The sequence below is a fragment of the Bubalus kerabau genome, chromosome X, assembly GCF_029407905.1.
Source record: "Bubalus kerabau isolate K-KA32 ecotype Philippines breed swamp buffalo chromosome X, PCC_UOA_SB_1v2, whole genome shotgun sequence".
Taxonomy (NCBI): Eukaryota; Metazoa; Chordata; class Mammalia; order Artiodactyla; family Bovidae; genus Bubalus; species Bubalus kerabau.
In genome coordinates, this window is record NC_073647.1 from 149,476,562 (window position 1) to 149,501,005 (window position 24,444).

The 24,444-nt window shown below is 42.9% G+C and overlaps 1 protein-coding gene across 1 annotated transcript; it reads left to right on the forward strand.

Moving 5' to 3' along the window:
• The first annotated feature begins 353 nt into the window (after positions 1 to 353).
• LOC129640233 (ADP-ribosylation factor-like protein 13A) lies at positions 354 to 23,567 on the forward strand. Its single transcript, XM_055565440.1, has 8 exons — positions 354 to 697; positions 10,421 to 10,493; positions 10,863 to 10,933; positions 14,727 to 14,982; positions 15,841 to 15,946; positions 16,447 to 16,631; positions 17,517 to 17,708; positions 23,543 to 23,567. The coding sequence occupies exons 2-8, from the start codon at positions 10,435 to 10,437 to the stop codon at positions 23,565 to 23,567; spliced, it is 894 nt and encodes a 297-aa protein (XP_055421415.1). The 5' UTR covers positions 354 to 697; positions 10,421 to 10,434.
• Positions 23,568 to 24,444: the final 877 nt, after the last annotated feature.

Genomic DNA, 24,444 nt, shown 5'->3' on the forward strand with positions numbered 1-24,444 from the left:
GCTGCAAAAGATAGAAGGCAAAAGGAGATGGGGCGGCAGAGGATGAGATGGTTAGTATCACGGACTCAACCGACACATCAATTTGAGCAAACTGCTGGAGATACTATAGCACAGGGAAGCTTGGCGTGCTGCACTCCATGGGGTCACAAAGAGTCAGACACGACTCAGCAGCTGCACAACAACAGCAACAACAATGCATCGATTCTGGGTCTTTAATTTTAACAAATGTACCATACTAGTGTGAGAGATGTTACAGAAATGAATAACAGAAACCTCAAAGAAAACAGTCAACAAGTCAAAGGAGGAGCTCTCACAACTTAGGACAGTAGCAGCCCGGAACCGGAAGAAGAAAGAAAAACTTCCTTTTTTCACCTGGCAAGAGTTTAGCCAATGAGCGATTGCCACAACTCAGCCAATGAAAAGCCACTATACTTGGAACTCTCAATTCATCCAATGATCTGTCTTCTTATTAGACTTTGCCACTTCCTTTCCGTAACAGTCTTTTTCGCCTGAGGCAGAGGGCTTTGTTGGTGGCAACCATAGTTGGAGACCCTAGGGTATAATTGTTTGCTGATTCTGAGTAAATCGGTTTTTACTGGAGAAGTAACTGGCAAACTGTTTAAGGTGAACATTTTGGTGTCCAATGCAAGGATACAGAGAAGACCCCACAACGACTCTGAGGCTAGTAAGCAGATAGGTAAGTTACCTAAAAAGTCCATTGAGATTTTTTTTTTTTCAATCACCAGCTCTGAGGCCTGAGGGTAAATGTTTCTCCTGGAGGTTTATTCTGATTAAAGCCTTATTCTGTCTGTGAGTTAAGCACTTCGGCCTGCTATTCCAAATGAAACTATGCTAGCCTTTAGCTGAATTTCTTTTGGAACAGGAGCTGTTTCATTGAAACTGTGCTGTTCAGTCTTCAGCCTGCCTCGTTCAGGATTAGGCTGTGCCGAGCAGCCTTTGTCCTGGCTCCTTTAAAACTAGACTGTTCCCTTAGAACTTGCTGATATAGGCCTGCAGGGTGTTTGAGCCCATTTAAGCTATTTAGGCTGTTTGAAAATTACTGTTTTACTCCAAAGAAAAACCTCTGAGAAATGTGATTCCAATTACCTAAATACTTTGAGGGTGCCCTTACAAGAATTCTGACTGATTTTATGTTTAAAAATCTGTAGTCCTTCCTCATGCACATTTCTAAGGAAATGGACCAACCTAACCAAAGGCAATTGAGAACATCAATGGGGATTATGGAGAAATACTGAAATCCCAAACTTATTTTTCTTAAAACAAAATTGGACAGCCATATCTGTAAAATTTCCAAAACTGAATGGAATGCCTATTTCTATAGTATATTTCATTATTTCCTGATAATGCATTATCAGGAGCCTAAAATTTCATCTCTGCAATGTAAGATTTTAAGATCAACTGAGGCAAGCAAAGACAAAATGGCTGCCAAAGCCTCATGTTCCTTGTCCCTGGCTTCTGTATCTTGGATACTGTCTCCAGTGTCATCTTGTTCCTTTCCTCTGACTCTGCCTCTGGCATCATCCTCCTTCTTCCCTTGAGAGTCCCTTGGACTGCAAGGAGATCCAACCAGTCCATTCTGAAGGAGATCAGCCCTGGGATTTCTTTGGAGGGAATAATGCTAAAGCTGAAACGACAGTGCTTTGGCCACCTCATGCGAAGAGTTGACTCATTGGAAAAGACTCTGATGCTGGGAGGGATCGGGGGCAAGAGGAGAAGGGGACGACAGAGGATGCGATGGCTGGATGGCATCACTGACTCGATGGGCCTAAGTCTGAGTGAACTCCGGGAGTTGGTGATGGACAGGGAGGCCTGGCGTGCTGCGATTCATGGGGTCGCAAAGAGTCGGACATGACTGAGCGACTGATCTGATCTGATACCTCATCTGTAACTCTCAGTTCCCCCATACTAATTCTTTTGCCCAACTAATTCTCTTGCCAAACTTTCCCTTTTCTCTGAAACTCCCCTGTGCCATTTCCTCTGAACTTATCAGAACCCGTCTCTTTAAAATTAAGTCTGCAGAGGATCCAGAGGCTAGACTCTTAATTATTTTACATCTCCTGGACTAAAGTGGAACTGCAAAGCCGTAGTCAAAGATTTTCCCAAGGTAACTGAAATCCTTACAGATTTGGTGAAGAATATAATATAGTTATTCAAACTTATCGACTCTGACTTAGATTAGTTAGTTCATATGCCTGTCAATGAAGACCAGGCCTAAATTTGGATGAAAATTCACAAATGGGGAAATCCTGAGAGCTCTCTAGAATTATAACTGGGAGATCAGGCGATCACTAAGTGATTTCCAAGAGCAATTCATAAGGCTTTCCAAAAGCCTGTTAATTAGAACAAAATTCAGACTTGCACACAAACATCTGATGAACATATTCATGAGTATTATGATCAACTTCAGAATGTACTTAAAGAAAATTCTTACCTTCCTTCAGATGTTGATTCCACTTGGGTAGCTTTCAACTGTATTTTTATTAGTGGGCTGAAACAGGATCTTTCTCTTCTAGTAAAAAGGACCAAGATTGAATGGGAAACTTTGTCCAGTCCAGATTTAGTTAATCTGGCAACCCAGGTCTCTCACACTCTAGATTAGTCATGTAAAAGGAAAACTGCTAAAATTCTTAATGTTCAATTCAAGCAAATGGAGGTCCCTAAACAAAAACAAAACCCTCCTAGTTTCTGCTATTATTGCAAAGAGCCAGGATATTAGAAAAGAGATTGTTAGCAATTTTCACACTTTGGGTGCCTGCAGCCTTCTACGTCGTCTTTCCAACATCCCCCTAATTCTCAATAACAGGAGTCAAAGGAACTATAAGAGCTATTCGCAATCCCTCCCTTTTGATGATCCTGAATAACATTTCTGCATGTTAAGGATAAATTTTTTTCCAGTCCTAAGTGACACCAGAGCCACACTCTTTGGTGTTCAATTCCACTACAATAAACAGTCTCTGCCTTGGAGTACTAAGATAGTTCAAATACTAGGGTTCTCTAATGAACTTCAAAAGGTTCCTATCTCTGAAGCCATTCTTTTCTCTAGGCCCTTTGAGAAACACACAACATTTTCTCCTCAGTTCCTCCACCCCTACCTATGTATTTGACCAAGACTTCTTAGGGAAGTATCATGCCAGAGTTTTTCTCTCCCATGAGGAGGAAATAATTCTACAACTTGACAGTAGTCATCAAAGCAGTCAATCAGGTAAATTAAATGACCCTTTGACATATTTTATTTCTTCTGTCTTTGATGGTACTACAGCTGATTCTGGACACACTGATCATTTGTTCCTACTGGATCAGATACCACCCTCCTTATGGGCAAAATCTCCAACTGATATTGGTAAAATTCACAGTGCACATCCCATCAAGATCCAAATAAATACCCCCAAATTTCTCTCCAGAATGAATCAACACCCTGTAAGGAAAGAAGGCCTTCGAGGTAAAAAGCCTATAATAGAAGATAACAAGTCATCATTATCCCTATACTAATCCCTATAATCCCCTGATTTTACCCTCGAGAAACCTAAGGGCTGAGGGTGGAAGTTTGTCCAGGATTTCAGAGCAATAAACAAGACTCTTATCCCTGGACACCCTTTATTCCTAACTCACACACTACTAACATCCATTTCCAACAGAAGCAAATTCTTTACTATAATTGATATATGCAGTGCATTCTAACCAATACCTTTTTGGCCTCATTTGGAAAACAAAACAATGCATCCGTACAGTAATGCCTTGGGGTTTTACTGAGAGCCTTTATTTCTCAGAAATCCTGAAGGCTGATCTGGATGATACAAAGTTCCTTAGGGGTTCTGCTTTGGTGCATTGTGTAGATGATTTGCTTCTTTGCTCTCCTTCTCAAGCCTTCTCACAGGAAAGCAGCATCCACTTGCTAAAGTTATTAGCCTTAGAGGGACATAAGGTTGCCAAGGGAAGATTGCAGTTTTCCCAAACCCCTTCAATATTTAGGACGCCTGATACCAGAAAAAGGGCTATACCTGAACCCAGAAGGCTTCATAATGTCCTAAGCTTCCAAAAATCCAAAATGAAGTGCCACATGTGAGGTTCTCTCGGGCTAGTTGGATATTACTCAAACTGGATTCCAAATTTCTCTCTTATGGCCAAATCTCTGTATATTTTACTAAAGAGCAACCTCAACCCAATGTTATGGGAAGAACCAGACAAAATAGTCTTTAAGGCCTTAAAGGAGAGTTTGATGCACCCACACACTCTTGGGCATCCAGTGATCAGGTTCTCTCTTCTGGTTTTATATATGAAAAGGAATATAGTTCATTTGGGGTACTCACCCAAAAACATGAGAACCACCATCTATCCACAGAGTATTAAAGCCAGCAACTGTACACTGTGGCACAGGTCTACCCTGCTATTATTGCAAAGAGCCAGGATATTAGAAAAAAAGATTGTTACCAATTAAGCACCTTGGGTGCCTGCAGCCTTCTAAGTTGTCTTTCCAACTTGCCTTAGAGCCATTACTGCCACTGCCTTTTTGGTTAAGGTCATCAAAAAGATTGAGGTGGGATTCCATTCAACCATTTTTGTACCTCATGCAGTAGAAGCCCTTCTGAATTCTCATCACACTCAATATTTTTCAGTCAGCTGCCTCACCTCCTAAGAAGTCCTTTTGTTAAGTTCCTCACATAACTCTTTTAGGTTGTAATAACCTTAATCCTGCTGCTCTTCTGCCCTCCATCACCAATGAAGTCTCTCACCACTACTTAATGCTGATAGATCATATCCTGATGCCTTGTGATGACCTGCAAGAAAATAATTTGGGTAATGCTGACTTCTCAAAGTTTGCTGATAGTTCTTATCTAAAAGGTGATCATGGTAAATACTGTGCTGGGTATGCTATAGCTACTCCTTTCATTGTTTTTGAGGCAGCATCTTTACTAATGGCTACTTCAGCCCCAAAGTCTGAATTATGTGATCTTACACAAGCTCATACTTTACCCAAGTACAAAACTGCCAGAATTTATACTGATAGTAGATATGGTTTCGGAGAAGCTCATGATTTTGGAATGTTGTGGAAGCAACATGGCTTCCTAACTTTCAGTAGAGATAAAATTTAAAATGGCTCCTATGTTCAAACATTAGTGAATGCAGTACTTTTACCTGCCACTTAAGCTATTATTAAAATTCCAGGGCATTTTTAACTTGACTCCCTGGAAGCTAAAGGAAATTACCTTGCTGACAGTTCCATAAGGAACGCTGCACTTAAAGGAATCAAAAGCAGTCAAACTTCTGTCATGATACAAAGGGGTATTTCCCCAAATGATAACTTAGAAAAACTGGCTGGAGAAGCCCAACAATTGGTCTCAAAAAAGGAAAAAGACTGGAAATTCAACTCTTGGTTTGATAAAAAGAGAAAGCTCTGATTCAGATCAAATAACAACTCAGTCCTACTAGAGATTCCAAAATTTATACTCCTAACCATTGTACATGCATTAGATCATTGGTCTACTGACAAAATTCCATCTTTCATGAATCAATATTGGTGGGGAAACATTTACAAAGTTGCAAAAAGTGCCTACCTCACTTGCCCCACTAATCCAAAGGACAACCCAGGGAAGCCTGTTCTTACTGCTTCCAAACATTTTAAACTGTCTTAATGGACCATGCAAGGTCTGGCAATTGGATTTAATACAACTTTCCCCATCTCAGGGATATAAATACATTTTGGTCATGGTGTGAATGTTTTCACACTGGACTTAAGCCTTCCCTTGCAGACAGGCTACTGCTTTTTCTGTGGCTGGTCTTTCTGGAAAATATTATCCCTACCTGGGGAAATCCTCCCACAATTCATAACGATCAAGGGACCCATTTTACTGGTCAGATATTTTGATATCTGTGCTGTTTGGCCAGTTTTACAACACTTGTACTGCATTTAGCATCCTCAATCCTCTGGTTTAGTCAAATGCACTAATGGAATTATTAAAACTCAATTGGAAAAATCTGTATGGGCCCTCCAAATATATTGGCCAAAAGCACTGCCACTGATCCTTCTAAATCTTATATCCATCCCTTGTGGAATTCAAACTCTCACCCTTTGAGATAGTCACAGGACACTCAATGCACTTGGCTCTTGCACTGTTTAACCTGCAGCTGATGAAATGAGAAATATTCCGGTGTTGCGAAGGCCTAATTGCTTCTATTAAAAATAACCATGTTTTGCTAGAGCAATGTTTTCACAGTGCACTCTCCGGAGATGAAGACCTTAAGCACCCTTGCAACCTGGAGATTTCATATACTGGAAAAGACACCTTCAGAAGGATTCTCTTGAACTTCACTGGAGAGACCCCTATCAGGTACTGCCAACCAACCCTTGTGCCATGAAACTCCAGGCAACAGACTCTTGGATTCGTATGACACATGGAGAGAAAGCACCACACCCTGAGTGGACCTGCACATCATCTGGTGACCTGACAGTAAATAGCTCCCAGAATTGAAGCACACAACATCTGATGGAACAGCTTTCCCAAGGTAGTTAGATCAGGCTTGTCAGAAGTTTGTCTGCCAAATCTTTCATATGATCTCCAATGTTTATGATCTTGACGATATATGGACTTTCAGTTCAGCTCAGTTGCTCAGTCGTGTCCGACTCTGTGCAACCCCAGAGACGGCAACCCACTAGGCACCTCTGTCCCTGGGATTCTCCAGGCAAGAATACTGGAGTGGGTTGCCATTTCCTTCTCCAATGCATGAAAGTGAAAAGTGAAAGTGAAGTTGCTCAGTCATGCCCGACTCTTGGCGACCCCATGGACTGGAGCCTACCAGACTCCTCTGTCCATGGGGTTTTCCAGGCAAGAGTACTGGAGTGGGGTGCGATTGCCTTCTCTGACTTCAAGCTCTAAATTCCCCCAGTCGGCTCTTTTGTTTAGTATAGCCCAACCAACTACCTTTCCCCCTCCTTGCTGTGAGGGGTACTTGTGTGTGACTTGCTATGATGGCAGACCCCAAATTGTAATTCTTTGTTGATCCCAAATAAACCCATTTTTTGCTGGAAAAATAACTGGTAGTCTATATGTGTTAGATCAATACTATTAATAAAGGGGGAAAACAGGTGCAGGGTATAATGTGAACTCTCTGTACTGTCTTTGTAACTTTTCTGTATATCTAAAACTGTTCTTATAAAAGTTTATTTTAAAGTTGACTTAAAAAGGAGTACAGTACAGTTTGTCCAGAAAAGATGGAAAGGCCCAGAGCTGCGGTAGTTTCTCTGGCCCCTAAAAATCTCACTCACACAGCCTGTGAGACCCTTAATACACAGTCTCTGAAACTAGACCACCTGGGTTTGAATTCTGGGCATTACCACTTACTAAATGGGTACATTTGGGCAAATTCCTTAACCTTTTTGTGAATGATGGCCCCTACTTTTTGCCATGTTATTAGTATTAAATGAGTTGACTATGTATAGATTGCTTAAATGAGTGCTGACACACTGTAAGATCTATGTAGATACGTTGTAAACTTAAAAACGTGATGACTAAAAATTCAGTAATTTAGTAATTAGCTATATAATCAGACAAGGTAGGGAGATAGGAGTTTGGTTGCTATAAACCAAGCAGTGGTTACCATGGATATGTCAGAACCTTGACAGCCAGCATAAGGGGGCAACTGAGCTGTGTTACTCTGGCAAGAAAGCTAGAAGGCACAACACATCTTCCTGTTACTCTACCCATTTTAAGTCTTTCTCTCAAAAAGAACCAACTTCTAATCAGATACATAGTTAACCACCTCAAGGTAAGCAAAATATATCATTATCTCCATTCTGTAGATAAGAATTCTGAAAATGGTAGGTTTAATTTAGATGATTTCATCCTAGAGTACCCAGGAGAGGTGCTGGAAGTGAAAGGACCTGATAATCCCTAGTCCAATTATTTTCCTTCTTGGTTATCCTACTTATCCTTCTTGAAGATACGTTCTCAAGGAAGAATTTGTGTGATGCCAGTTGGACCTCTCTTAGTGGTACTAACAAATACAGACTGTCTGAGATCAAGCTAGGAAGCTCTGCAATTATCAGGAAACAGACATGAAGCTGCTACTTCTGTCTTAAAGGGAGATGGCTACCATGGAACCCAGACAATCAGACAGTGGTGTTTCAGGCTCCTGGTCTTATCAGCATCATGAGCAAAGCTGGAATAAGGCTGGTTTTGATCACAGGCCACATATCAGGTTTTCCTTTGGAAGGGCATAAGCCAGACCTATTTTCCAGGAGGTCCTTATGGGAATCTGAATGATTTCCTAGGGAATGAACAATGCTCTAATAAGAAATGCTATGAAATGTGAGTCTCTATTTGGGGATAGCAGTTCTCTAAAACAGTGGGTGATTCTGCAGAATCCTGCTAAGTTATCCATTGATAAGCAGATACATACTCACCACATAATCATCAGAGAGCTAACCAAAGCCCATCTGAGTATCAGCCTAAGTACTTTGGTAACCCAACCAGAGCTTCCCCCAGCTCTGGGCCCCATACATAGACATTCAGTTCAGTTCAGTCGCTCAGTTGTGTCTGACTCTTTGCGACCCCGTGAATTGCAGCACGCCAGGCCTCCCTGTCCATCACCAACTCCCGGAGTTCACTCAAACTCAAGTCCATCCAGTTGGTGATGCCACCCAGCCATCTCATCCTCTGTCATCCCCTTCTCTTCCTGCCCCCAATCCCTCCCAGCATCAGAGTCTTTTCCAATGAGTCAGCTCTTCGCATGAGAGTTTCAGCTTTAGCATCAGTCCTTCCAAAGAACACCCAGGACTAATCTCCTTTAAAATGGACTGATTGGATCTCCTTGCAGTCCAGGGGACTCTCAAGAGTCTTCTCCAACACCACAGTTCAAAAGCATCAATTCTTAGGCACTCAGCTTTCTTCACAGTCCAACTCTCATATCCATACATGACTACTGGAAAAACCATAGCCTTAACTAGACGGACCTTTGTTGGCAAAGTAATGTCTATGCTTTTGAATATGCTCTCTAGGTTGGTCATAACTTTTCTTCCAAGGAGTAAGCGTCTTTTAATTTCATGGCTGCACTCACCATCTGAAGTGATTTGGGAGCCCCCCAAAATAAAGGCTGACACTGTTTCCCCTGTTTCCCCATCTATTTCCCATGGAGTGATGGGACCAGATGCCATGATCTTTGTTTTTTGAATGTTGAGCTTTAAGCCAGCTTTTTCACTCTCCTCTTTCACTTTCATGAAGAGGCTTTTTAGTTCCTCTTCACTTTCTGCCATAAGGGTGGTGTCATCTGCATATCTGAGGTTATTGATATTTCTGCCGGCAATCCTGATTCCAGCTTGTGCTTCATCCAGCCCAGGGTTTCTCATGATGTACTCTGCATATAAGTTAAATAAGCAGGGTGACAATATGCAGCCTTGATGTACTCCTTTTCCTATTTGGAACCAGTCTGTTGTTCCATGTCCAGTTCTAACTGTTGCTTCCTGATCTGCATACAGGTTTGTCAAGAGGCAGGTCAGGTGGTCTGGTATTCCCATCTCTTTCAGAATTTTCCACAGTTTATTATGATCCACACAGTCAATCAAAACCACAATCATTAGGTTAGCCAAAAGGTTTATTTGGGCTTTTCTTAAGATCTCATGGACTTTTTGACCAGCCCAATAGACAAACACTTCACACCCACTAATATTAAACAAAAAGACAACGACGGTTGATGAGGATGTGGAGAAATTGGAACCATCCGGAACTGCTGGTAGGAATGTAAAATATAGAAACAATCTGGCACTTTCTGAAAATGTTAAACACAAAGTTATCATATGACCCAGCAATTACACTCCTAGGTATATACTCAAGAGAACTGAAACCATATGTCCATATAAAACTTATACAATCCTACACACACACACATATATATAGCAGGATTATTCATAAGAGTCAAAAAGTAGAAACAATCCAAACATCTTATCAATTGATGAATGGATAAACAAAATGTGGTATATCCATACAATGGAATGTTATTTAGCCATAGAAGGGAATGAAATATTAATACATGCTATAACATGGATTAACTGTGAAGCAATTGTCTAAAGTACCCTTTTTACTTAGGCAACGCATTTCTCCACCCCATCCCCAATTCCAAGGTTGAATAAAGATATTCCTAACAGGGATGAACTATGGCTGAAGGGATAGGCCACACCTAATGCCATCATGCTGGTGTAGGTTGCTTTAATAAGAAATCACTGTTTTGCCACTAGAGTTGATGATAATCGGTTCCCCTGCACCCCATCCATGACATAAACAAGGTTGGACAGAATGAAATAATGGACTTTTGACGGTCCCAGTCTGTTTATCAGTTTCTGTGTATTCATAAGCTAATTTAGGTTCAGAGTTAACCATGGGATGATTTCTTATTTCCCTTAATATTCAAGAACTAAGCTGAATCATGTTCCGGCTTCTGACCTCCTGCTGGTGTCATCTAAAGACAACTGAAGAGACCCAAAGGTAATACTGTAATTATTTCCTTAGACCTGTTCCACCATTTCCTCCAATGTACCTAGCCATAGTCCCTCACAGGACAAATCCTTATGATATATATTATTAGGGGGCATGACTAGGTAGTGTCTACAAGACTAAGGGCAGGGTTGGGGGAGGATGGCCAGTTCTACAAGGCAAGTGAATCAGGGAAGCAAAGTGTCCTTGGAGGCTTTGGGGAGTAGTTCCCACTCCACCTTCTACCACCTGGCTGTGTCTTTATGACTGCATTGGGACTACTGCAGGCAGAGCCCCAGACACCAAGAGTATAATTCTTTTTTAGACTGAGAACTAACAGTACTTTTAAGGCTTTGACTCATTTTTCTTATCCATTTCTAGACATGTAGCCATCATCATCCTTGGACTGCACAACTCAGGGAAAACTGTTCTTGTGGAGGCGTTCCAGAGACGTAAGGAACTGAGAGCATTAGATACTAGTTTAGGTCTCCCCTGGGTCCCAGTGACCAATGAAATATCATTCCTTCCTACCCTTACTTCATGGCACTTAAGTTACCTCATTTGAAGGTAAACACTTCCTAACACACACGAACAAGACACACACACACACACACACACACACACACACACACACCTCTCCTCAGGTGTTATCAGCCTGATTATGTAATGTCTGTTACCTGCTCCCTTTACAAGATATCCTAATTGAAGGTCTTTGCATAGTGTCAGTATGAATGAACTGTGACTATGCAAAGCACTGCAGTTGATAAGGAAGGAGAGCAAGTTTGAAACAGTGTCTAGTGTCAGAGCTCAACTAAAGTGGAATTTGGTCTAGATAAGAGAGACAAGTGTGGGATGCTGAACAATTTTAATAACGTGGAACTCTTTTTGACAGTTCATATAGAGGGTTGGAGCTTGAGAAATGGTGTCAGTTCAGAGACAGGCAAGTTTAATACCAAATCTCCAGTGTAATACCTTGACATTTCAGCCAGTGGTTCAGCCTGGTATTCCACCTTACAGGCAGCAAACTTGATTCTGCCTCTCCCAAATCTCTGATTGGCAGAAATGATAATTAAAAAAAAAAAAAAAGTTAAACAGCAGCAAGAAAATCAAGGAACCAAGATAAATCACAAGGTTACTGATAAAGGGAATGATTTTTAAAGCCCAACTCAGCACCACCCCTAGATTCCCATCCAGTCTGGGTGGGGCCTGGGGATATATGAAGAACACCCCAGGCCTTTCTAATAGCCATCTTTGGGAAGCACTCAACTGTAATTAGCCTTATGCTATTTTGCCTATGAGAATAGCATGTGCTTTCCATTCTAATTCCTAGAAGATCGAGCTTGCAGTCTAATTTGTTACTGTTTAACTTGCCTTGTGGTTGATGAATAACTTGGGGCTGATTCATAAACTTCATTCACAGAGACGTTTTTATGGCTAAGAAGCAACTTTCCACTAATGTCACATTCTGAAGAATTATCTCAGGCCACCTCTGTCCATGTAAGACTTCCAGAGACTAGTAGACTCCTCTGTACCCAAAATGCAATAGCTTGCCCCCTATAAGCTCCTGCAAATGTTTATAATTGCTGAAAACAGATGATAGCCTAGGGAGGAAGTTCCAATCTATAAGCAGTAACTTGTGTAAACATTTGAAGACACTGGCTATAAAATATTTTGGGACATAAGCCATTATCATCAACAACATCATTCACTATAACTATTTTGTCTGGCATGGTCATATGGGGCAAGTGAGGGCGTTTAAAGCAGTTTCAAACCTAGATATATATTTCGAACTTTAAAAGAAAATGCTGTCTTAGCCCCACCCCAGATCTCTCTCTCTCTCAAAGAATGAGGCCTAGTGTCATAGGTTTTAAGAGCTCCACAGGTGATCCTGGTGTGCAGAGTGGGTACTGAGAGCCAAAAATCAGAATCACACCAACTCACAGGGGACCTGAAGGTTCAGATATTTGGGCCTGGAGAAGGCCCAGGGAATAAAAAATCTTAACAGGTGCACCAGATAATTCTGAGACAGGCATACATTCTACTGCTCTTTAAGGCAGTGAGTCTCAAAATATAAGGTGAGAAGAATCACCTAGGGATTTTGTTAAACATAGGAGTTTGCTAAACATACAGATGCTTGTGTCCCAAATGTATGGATTCTTATTCATTTGGCACAGGGGGGGACTTAACCATCACCCCCATGTAACTCTAAAGCAGATGATCCCCAAACTATGCTTTATGTAGCATTCTGCTAGGGATATAGAGATGGATTTGACTCAGTACCTGTCCTCAGAGTGTTTATAAATTAATAGAGGAAATAAGAGAAATGTACATCGTCAGAGAGCAAGTTCTGATGGTTTTTAGGGTTTGCCATCAATAGATTGAATTATTGGAGAATTGGTAAGGCTGCAAATACAAAGAAATAACAGGGAAAAAACATAAAGTTTGCTTTGATATAGAAAACACGATTTAAAAATTACCTTTAGAGTTTTAACCTATTCACTTATTATTTTTAAGTAGTCTAATATAGACATAACAAATAACATAAAATTGTGAATGAAAATTATATGATCTGTGAAAGCTATAATTAAATCATTGACTAACAAAATCAGAAGAGGACACTATGAGATGATAGTAAAATGTAATAATATGTACATATACACACATATAGAGGCATATTATGTATACTCATACATGTGTGTATAGCCATACATTTCCAAAGGTCTGAAAGCATCCTGTTAACTTCTCAGCTAAGCAACTTATTCTAGCAATCCTATAGAAAATGTCGCATGTAAATCTGAAACTAGAGATAAGAAGCTACTGATTCTGGTCTTAGAACTCCCAGATATGAGTGTAGAGAATCTGTAAAAATCATCTTGCTACTAATGTGGGCAGAGAGCTAAGCCAGGCTGTCGGTTTAATAGACTGGAATGTGTCTACAGAAATGCTGAACTGCATTTCTCCGGGGGCTGAGTGAGAGGTGGAATGCCCTGTGGGACTGTATGGTCTGGCCATAGCCTTGAAAGGGCAAAGGTGTCTGAGTTTGGCATGGTTTCTAGGAGATATGAGAGGAAGAGGACTTCATACTCTCCTCCACAGTAACAGGCCCCATAAACATTTACTGAACACCTACTATGTGTAAGGGAATGCAGAGCCCCTCCCTCACAGAGCTTATATTTTCACTGGGGAGGCAGGATATGCACAGAATGAGGTGAAGGACCAGTTTAACACATCATGTGCTTAACTAGAGATCGAAGCGAGAGCTGGGCCAGTCAGCGAGGCTTCCTAAAGAAAGTGGTACTTGAGCTGGGCCTTAAAGAAAGGATGGGAGAGAAGAGCTTCATCAGATGCATTCAACAAATATTTATTGAACACCTGTCTGCCAGTTTCTGTGCTTGACATTGTGAATATATAATAGCAAATACTGAAGGGGTTTCTATCCTGTTGCAGTTTATAACCCAGATAAATAAGTCACAGAATTTATAACACTGTAACATGGGCTTCCCTGGTGGCTCAGACAGTAAAGGATCCACCTGCAATGCAGGAGACCTGGGTTCAGTCCCTGAGTTGGGAAGATCCCTTGGAGGACAGCATGGCAACACACACCAGTATTCTTGCCTGGGGAATCCCCATGGAAAGAGGACCCTAGCAGGGTACAGTCCACGGAGTCACAAAGAGTCAGACATGACTGAGCGACTAAGCATACATGTGCTGTGGTAGTGGTAAGCCCAGAAGAAAGGCACCTTATCCGCACTTGGGGATGGTAGTGTGAGTTAAGAAAATTTTCTAGAAGAAACAAGATCTGAATTGACCTTTTAAAAACAAAATAGGTTTTAACCAAGCAGAGTAGTGGGAAAGTGTTCTAACCAGTAGGAATAGTATCTTGTGAAGGCCCGGGGCAAGGGAGAGCCTGACATGCATGTGGAATGGGGGATAGGGAGGCACACGAGTCAAGAAGCAGAGGGAGGAAGAGGCTGGGTACCAGAGACCCTGGATACCAGTCAGGGAAGAAATGGATCTGGCAGGTTAGGAGGTAAAAGAGTTTGTATTCTGTCTTCAGAGCAGCAGGCACTCAAGGAAGGTTACTGAGCCAGGATAGGGTAGTGTGGGCAAAGTGCTGGTTTAGGAAGATGAATCAGCATGAGCAGGATGCCAGGACACCTCCATAGGATTCCTGAGGGCAGGCTGTAATCAAGGTCCAGATAATCATTTAACAAATTCTTTCATTCTCTCTTCCCCTATGCATAGAACTCCCTAGTAGGAGTAGGATGGACAGTTGTTCAAACTCTGAACTAACCAGACTCCTGGTGGATAATTATGAAGTTTCCGTCGATGATCTAAAAGGAGACATGCAGGGCTGCGAAATCTGGCCAAACTACTATGCTCAGGCACATGGGCTGGTTTTTATTCTGGATTCCAGTGACTTGGAGCGCATGCAGGAAGTGAAGGTCATCTTACCCAACATGCTGTCTGATGAAAGAGTGGCTGGGAAACCCATCCTACTGTAAGCCTCTACCTTTGTGTCCAATTTTCCCTTCCATTCTGAGCCTTTAGAAGAGAGGTAGACAGAGGAAGGGCTAGGTGGTCCCTCTATCACGTCCAATTCGACCGCCTCTCCTCTTTGGCTGAGGGGTAGTGGCCCAGTCCTCTATGGGCTGTTTTCAAGAGCCACTTTCTACCAGACACTGCCATGGGGGAACCTATTATCTAATTGTGCAAAGGTAATTTTGAAGGCAAGCATCAAAGGGAAATGCACACACCCTCCTCACCCATTTGTCAACTCTTCCTGAAGACTGCCTCCCTACATTTGCTTCTCTTTTCTGGCTTCAGTCTCTGACCCTGAGATGAAGGCAGAAAACTCCTGTGTTGTATATTCAATGCCAGTGGCCTGCTCCCTTGGCAGAGTGCCCGAGACTTATGCCACTACCTCTTATTCCAGGGTGATATTTCAGGTGGCCTGTCAATCCTCCCCATGCCCTTTTAGCCTTTTTTATTCCTTGTTAGCACCCCCAGCTCAAGCATGAACAGAGTTTAGGGAAGGGTGTAAAAGCTCCAAATTTGTTCCTATCCCAGTTAGAAATTCTAATTAAAGTTTGATGGTGTAGTGTAGAAGTGAGAAATGAGGCTTGGGGATTATCTCGGATTCAAATTACTTGTGCTGTTCTTTCCTCCATTGAGAGCTGGCTAGAAAAATGTCTGGATCACCTTACTGGGTATGGCTTAAAAGCTAGTCCCTGGATATGGAGCAGCTGTACCAGAACTGGATATCCCCCTCTTTCCTTTCTTTTCTTGCCCTTGGTCTCTATCTCAGTTTCACTCATCCTCTCTTCTTCCCTCAAAATCTTCCAATGCCTGGTTTTAGCCTGGCCAACAAGCAGGATAAGATGGATGCCCTGACGCCTGGTGAGATCATTGAATATCTGCTGCTGGAGAGACGAATGAATGAGAACAAGTCTCCGTGCCGAGTGGTAAGTGTCCTGCCCTCCCTTCCCTTGTCCTCTCAACCAAGGCTGATGCCTTCCACAGCCCATAATCAGTCTCCTATGCCAGATCTCAGGCAAAGCCTCTCCCTGACACAAGTATGGTAATGATTTCTGACTCAACGGTGATAATAAGTACCACTCACTTACAGCACTTTTGCATCTGTTTTCTCATTAGGCCTGTAAAACAGCTCTTTAAAGCTGGAAGTTTCAGTAGTCTCATTTTATGGTTAAGCAAGCCAAGGCTCAGAGACCCTGTGTGCCTTGTCCAAGGTTATACATCCAAGACGTGACACTTGATTAAAGGACCTAGCTTTTGTACCTTTCATTTACCTTCTCAGGAGTAAATGTTGAGTATCTGTTAGGAAGTCTTAAGAGCCTCTCTAGGTACAGCAGAGTTTCTGTGTACCTGTGTGCTGAGGGTGATTGAGACTATGGGCCCCAGAGGTCCCAAGCTCCTGGGCTAGAGTCTTCTCTTTTTGTCACAGGAACTTTGTTCAGTTGTCAAACAACTCCAAAGGCGCCGTCAGCCTATAATTGATGGCCTGTACTGGCTGTTATCTGCCATTGGGGAGAAATATGAAGAGCTGTGTACTCGCCAACAGCCACTGCCACCAACCATTGCAGCCTCCAGTAGCACTAGAGGATTTGAGGAAAGATCCCCAGCAGACAGGTACCGAGCTGCCTCTGTTAGGTGGACTGATAAGAACAGATGCGGGAGTTAATCTTCAACATAAGCAGGGAGTTCTGGGAGGAGCATGAATTCTGTGAGGTGCTGAGCAAGTCTCTCAAGATCAGTTGGCCCAAATGGAGTGAAGGCAGTGACCACAAACATCCTAACACTGTTCGGTACATCCTCCCCTAGGCACAATTTGAGTGGGATGAGTTAAATCATCAGTAGTAGAGTTTCTCCAAAACAGGGTTTCTTTTTTTTTTTTTTTGAACTGTATATATATATATATTTTTTAATTTAAATTTATTTTAATTGGAGGCTAACTACTTTACAATATTGTATTGGTTTTGCCATACATCAACATGAATCCACCATGGGTGTACACATGTTCCCAATCCTGAACCCTTCTCCCACCTCCCTCCCCGTACCATCCCTCTGGGTCATCCCAGTGCACCAGCCCCAAGCTTCCTGTATCCTGCATCGAACCTGGACTGGCGATTCGTTTCTTATATGATATTATACATGTTTCAATGCCATATTCTCTGGTTTGTTACACAGAGGAGAAAAGGAACACAAGCCCCTTAAGGAGCTTATTGGCAATATTCTATGGATAACTATCCTGGAGCTGCTCCACATTCTCTGCTTCCCATTCTCTGATCATTCCAATAATACAGCAAGGTGGGAGAGAACAGGAATATAGAAAAGAAGAAGAAAAAGAAACAGGATGTGATCAAGGTTTTGAGGAGTAAAAAGACTAAATGTCCTCTTCCTCTGTTGTTCCTCTAATTGTCTGAAGACACATGGCAGGGATGGGGGGATAGTTGAATTTGATTAAGGAGCTCGCATCTGTTTTCACTATGGCTTTATCCTCTCTATCTTCTCCAGGTTTGCTACCCAGATGGGAATGTCCAAAGAAAACAGACAGCATGTAGGACAACACTCAGTGGAACCTAAGCCTCTGAAGTCAATCCTGCTAGTAAGTGGCTCATTAAAAGTTATTACCTCACGGACCAATCTCCAAACCCTTTGGGCACCAATTGCCTTTCTCCTCCATCTTGCTGATATACAAAAAGAAGGGTTTTTCTTTCTGACTTACTTCACTCTGTATAATAGGCTCCAGTTTCATCCTCCTCATTAGAACTGAGTCAAGTGTATTCTTTTGCATGGCTGAGTAATATTCCATTGTGTATATGTCCCACTGCATTCTCGTCCATTCATGTGCTGATGGACATCTAGGTTGCATCCATGTCCTGCCTATCGTAAACAGTGCTGTGATGATCATTCGAGTCCACATGTCTGTTTCAATTCTGGTTTCCTCGGTGTGTATGCCCAGCAGTGGGATTGCTGGGTCATATGGCAGTTCTAGTGCCAGTTTTTAAGGAATCTCCACACTGTGCTCCATAGTGGCTGTACTAGTTTGCATTCGCACCAACAGTGTAAGAGGGTTCCCTTCTCTCCACACCCTCTTCTGCATTTGTTGCTTGTAGATGTTTGGATAGTAGCCATCCTGACTGGCGTGAGATGGTACTTCATTGTGGTTTTGATTTGCATTTGTCTGATAATGAGTGATGTTGAGCATCTTTTCATGTGTTTGTTAGCCATCTGTATGTCTTCTTCGGGGCAAAGGAATTTAGAATGGGGCAGTGGGCTCCCACAGGTGAGGCAGGGGGAGTAGCCCACATCCCGTGCAGGCAATACTGGGGAGCATTGCCCACGAAGATTTTATTACAAGAATAAAACCAAGTAAACACTGCTTCTGTTTTGATTACCATCTCCATACTCCACTATTCGAAAATAATGTCAGTAATTAAATACTTTTCCTCTGCAAAACCAAATTCTGTTGGTTTAAGTTTGAAAAGCTTGTTGTCCTATATGTCAGGTTTTAATATTTTACATATTATTCACAAGGTACAAAGTTTCAGTGTACATATATACAAATGCACACACGCATGTGTGTGTGTGTGTGTATATATATATCCAAACACATACACATATGTGTGTATATGTATACATATATATATATATATATATATATATATATATATATATATACATAAATTCATACGGCCACAGTCTTAGTACTTCTCTTTAAAAATTCATTGTCTTCTATGAGGGAGTTCATTAAGAGAAGACCCTGTTCAACAATTGTCACCAACACAGGCTGCCATGGTTACCACTGCTCCCTTCCACAGAGCATCCTTCATGGTTTGCAAGGCCTCGAGATCACTTCCTGCACAGCCTGCAGTCCCTGAGGGAAGGGACTAATACACACCCCGCATTCAAACAGTTTTTTCTAAATACACAGTGGTACCACAGAAATTGTCAAGGTAAAGACACAGGATGTGCTTTTATTTACGTCTCCATCAGTGAAACAAAGTATTCACTGCAAGGTGCAAACTTTTTTTAGCTTGAAAAGAACAAAATCGTCTTATATTTGAACACAAAGGATCTTGTTGAATTTGAAAAACAGGTTTTATTTGAAATTCATTCTTAATTGTCAGTTATTTTGAGACTATGGAACAAAGAAAATAAACTTTTGTTACCTGGGGCTGCTTAAGCTGTATCTTTTGCAGATTTTATTTTTTAAATCCCTTTATACTTTTACAGTCATAAATAGATAGAATAGAGAAGTTTTGGGGGAGACACACTCTCCCTGCCATGTGACCCATCGGAGTTGACTTAGAGAGATGAGGATGGCAGGGAGTACTTCCTCTTTAGGGGAAGTACAAATGCCTCATTTCTCCCACCAAAACATCTGAATTGCTCCCCATCCTCCGCTAGAGGTGTCAGGATGGGGCTTTGTGATGTCAAGGCTCACCCAGGGCCACCATTGGCTGGGGAAGAGACTTGCTGACCTCATAAAGCATGAGGGTGTGTCTCCCTGGGGAGGGGTATATATAGGGGTGCTCAGGGGCTCTGGAGCAGACCACTGGGAGGCCTCAAAATGACTAAGTGGACTGGAAAGCCCCAAGGCCTCAGAGTAGTTAGGAAACACCTGCCTCCTGTTCCCCGGGACAAAAGGATGAAGACCTCCTCTCAATTGAGGCCCAAAACAAATGTCAAGGTGAGCTGAACCCACCCAAACTCCTCTTGCCCATTGACCCCACCCCATAAGACCCCCTCCCTTGTCCTTGCCTGGCACAGAACCCTTCTCTGCCCACACCACTTCTCCTGAAGCTGTCGTTCCCGGCCACCTTCACCCTCTTCCCCAAACCAAGGCCATTCTCTACCCTTTTCTTGTTTTCTCCAGGTGGCCAGGGCAAGTGCGAGAGGGAATAATCACCTTCAGGCAAAGCTGCCCAAGAAAACTTCTCAGAAACCGCCCACCACAAGGAACCTGAGAAAGATCGGAGGCTCAAAGCTCTGTAGCCAGTGTTCCCGGGTGAAGGAAGAGCTGCATCAGAACGGACCAGAGGAGGTCCCAGAGAGTGTGGAGACCCGTGTCATTCGAGTGGGACCCGTGGGCAGCCAGTGACTGGAAGGCATGGCTAGAGACCTCAGAAATCTTCGAGGGTCTTGCCACTGAGAACTGGCCAACAGTACCGACGTTGACTATTATACCAACTGCATACATTAAGAATGCACATAAAATCAACCTGATGTGAAATTCTGTTTGTCTCCGAGTTCTCTGAGAGTGGGGGCAGAGAGGGCAGGGCAGGGATAAATGTGTGAAGAGGGAGGGAGATGGGTCCTGTGGGGTTGGAGATGGGACTAGAAGGTCCAGTTTGCCAGAAAGTGGGGGGCGGGGGGAAGAACTGGTTCCAGACTCAGCTTCAAAGATACACATCCCATGGGAGAAGAGGAAGAGGACTTGGTGTTTCTCTGCGTGAGTGCAGAGATGGAAACTGAGCCGGGGAGCCATGTCGTGTGCGGTGGCAGTGCCATTTGCTAAAAAGGCATAGAGGGAAGCTGCCCCATAAAAAGAATGGAATCTTGACATTTGCAGCAACATGGAAGGTACACTATTAAGTAAAATAACTCAGACAGAGATAGACAAATACTGTACGATAGCACTTATAGAATCTGAAAACACCACAAAATAGAGAATGTAACAAAAATGGAGGCTCACAGATACAGAGATCTACTTGTTACCAGAGGGGAGGGTAAGAGGGAGGGGCAACAGAGGTGGCAGAGTGGGAGGCACACCGTGTTAGGTGTCAGAGGAGCTCAAGGATGTATTGTACAACATGGTGAATAGAGCCAGTACTCTAATAACTATAAATGGAAAGCAAACTTTCTCAATTGTATAATAAGAAAGAAAAGGAAAGACAGAAGGGGGAGGAAGGAGGGAAGCAAGGAACAAAAATAATGGTGTTTTTGGAAGTCACAAAGCCAACATTGATCAGGCCCTTCTTAGCAAAGGAATTTAGTTTATTTTTTAAAATTTATTTATTTTAATCGGAGGCTGATTACTTGACAGTGCTGCAATGGTTTTTGCCATACTTGGCATGAATCCGCCTCGGGTGTACATGTGTTCCCCATCCTGAATCCCCCCTCCCACCTCCCTCCCCGTCCCATCCCTCTGGGCCATCCCAGTGCACCAGCCCCGAGCACCCTGTCTCATGCATGGAGCCTGGACTGACGATCTGATTCACATATGGTAATATACATGTTTCAACACGACTCTCTCAGAGCATCCCACGCTCGCCTTCTCCCGCAGAGTCCAAAAGACTCTTCTGTACGTCTGTGTCTCTTTTGCAGTCTCGCATACAGGGTTATCATTACCATCTTTCTACATTCCATATATATGCCTTAGAAGAGTGGATTGGTGTTTTTCTTTCTGACTTATTTCACTCTGTATAATAGGCTCCAGTTTCATCCACCTCATTAGAACTGAGTCAAGTGTATTCTTTTGCATGGCTGAGTAATATTCCATTGTGTATATGTCCCACTGCTTTCTCGTCCATTCGTCTGCTGATGGACATCTAGGTTGCTTCCATGTCCTGTCTATCGTAAACAGTGCTGTGATGATCATTCGAGTCCACATGTCTCTTTCAATTCTGGTTTCCTCGGTGTGTATGCCCAGCAGTGGGATTGCTGGGTCATATGGCAGTTCTAGTGCCAGGTTTGTAAGGAATCTCCACATTGTGCTCCATAGTGGCTGTACTAGTTTGCATTCGCACCAACAGTGTAAGAGGGTTCCCTTCTCTCCACACCCTCTTCTGCATTTGTTGCTTGTAGATGTTTGGATAGCAGCCATCCTGACTGGCCTGAGATGGTACTTCATGTGGTTTCGATTTGCATTTGTCTGATAATGAGTGATGTTGAGCATCTTTTCATGTGTTTGTTAGCCATCTGTATGTCTTCTTTGGGGCAAAGGAATTTAGAATGCGGCAGTGGGCTCCCACAGGTGAGGCAGAGGGAGTAGCCCACATCCCGTGCAGGCAATACTGGGGAGCATTGCCCACGAAGACTTTTATTACAAGAATAAAACCAAGTACACACTGGTTCTGTTTGGATTACCATCTCCATACTCCACTATTCTAAAATAATGTCAGTAATTAAATACTTTTCCTCTGCAACACCAAATTCTGTTGGTTTAAGTTTGAAAAGCTTGTTGTCATATATGTCAGGTTTTAATATTTTACATATTATTCACAAGGTACAAAGTTTCAGTGTACATATATACAAATGCACACACGCATGTGTGTGTGTGTGTGTATATCCAAACACATACACATATGTGTGTCTATGTATACATATATAAATAAATAAATATATATATATATATAAATTCATACGGCCACAGTTAGTACTTCACTTTAAAAATTCATTGTCTTCTATGAGGGAGTTCATTAAGACCCTGATCAACAATTGTCACTAACACAGGCTGCCATGGTTACCACTGCTCCCTTCCACAGAGCATCCTTAATGGTTTACAAGGCCTCGAGATCACTTCCTGCACAGCCTGCAGTCCCCGAGGGAAGGTACTTATCCCACATTCAAAAAGTTTTTTCAAAATACACAGTGATACCACACAAATTGTCAAGGTAAAGACACAGGATGTGCTTTTATTTACGTCTCCATCAGTGAAACAAAGTATTCACTGCAAGGTGCAAACTTTTTTTGCTTGAAAAGAACAAAATCGTCTTATATTTGAACACAAAGGATCTTGTTGAATTTGAAAAACAGGTTTTATTTGAAATTCATTCTTAATTGTCAGTTATTTTGAGACTATGGAACAAAGAAAATAAACTTTTGTTACCTGGGGCTGCTGAAGCTGTATCCTTTGCAGATTTTTTTTTTAAATCCCATTATACTTTTACAGTCATAAATAGATAGAATAGAGAAGTTTTGGGGGAGACACACTCTCCCTGCCATGTGACCCATCGGAGTTGACTTAGAGAGATGAGGATGGCAGGGAGTACTTCCTCTTTAGGGGAAGTACAAATGCCTCATTTCTCCCACCAAAACATCTGAATTGCTCCCCATCCTCCGCTAGAGGTGTCAGGATGGGGCTTTGTGATGTCAAGGCTCACCCAGGGCCACCATTGGCTGGGGAAGAGACTTGCTGACCTCATAAAGCATGAGGGTGTGTCTCCCTGGGGAGGGGTATATATAGGGGTGCTCAGGGGCTCTGGAGCAGACCACTGGGAGGCCTCAAAATGACTAAGTGGACTGGGAAGCCCCAAGGCCTCAGAGTAGTTAGGAAACACCTGCCTCCTGTTCCCCGGGACAAAAGGATGAAGACCTCCTCTCAATTGAGGCCCAAAACAAATGTCAAGGTGAGCTGAACCCAGCCAAACGCCTCTTGCCCAATGACCCCACCCCATAAGACCCCCTCCCCTGTTCTTGCCTGGCACATACCCCTTCTCTGCCCACACCCCTTCTCCTGAAGCTGTCGTTCCCGGCCACCTTCACCCTCTTCCCCAAACCAAGGCCATTCTCTACCCTTCTCTTGTTTTCTCCAGGTGGCCAGGGCAAGTGCGAGAGTGAATACTCACCTTCAGGCAAAGCTGCCCAAGAAAACTTCTCAGAAACCGCCCACCACAAGGAACCTGAGAAAGATCGGAGGCTCAAAGCTCTGTAGCCAGTGTTCCCGGGTGAAGGAAGAGCTGCATCAGAACGGACCAGAGGAGGTCCCAGAGAGTGTGGAGACCCGTGTCATTCGAGTGGGACCCGTGGGCAGCCAGTGACTGGAAGGCATGGCCAGAGACCTGAGAAATCTTCGAGGGTCTTGCCGCTGAGTACTGGCCAACAGTACCGACGTTGACTATTATACCAACTGCATACATAAAGAATGCACATAAAATCAACCTGATGTGAAATTCTGTTTGTCTCCGAGTTCTCTGAGAGTGGGGGCAGAGAGGGCAGGGCAGGGATAAATGTGTGAAGAGGGAGGGAGATGGGTCCTGTGGGGTTGGAGATGGGACTAGAAGGTCCAGTTTGCCAGAAAGTGGGGGGCGGGGGGAAGAACTGGTTCCAGACTCAGCTTCAAAGATACACATCCCATGGGAGAAGAGGAAGAGGACTTGGTGTTTCTCTGCGTGAGTGCAGAGATGGAAACTGAGCCGGGGAGCCGTGTCGTGTGCGGTGGCAGTGCCATTTGCTAAAAAGGCATAGAGGGAAGTTGCCCCATAAAAAGAATGGAATCTTGACATTTGCAGCAACATGGAAGGTACACTATTAAGTAAAATAACTCAGACAGAGATACAAATACTGTACGATAGCACTTATAGAATCTGAAAACACCACAAAATAGAGAATGTAACAAAAATGGAGGCTCACAGATACAGAGATCAATCTACTGGTTACCAGAGGGGAGGGTAAGAGGGAGGGGCAACAGAGGTGGCAGAGTGGGAGGCACACCGTG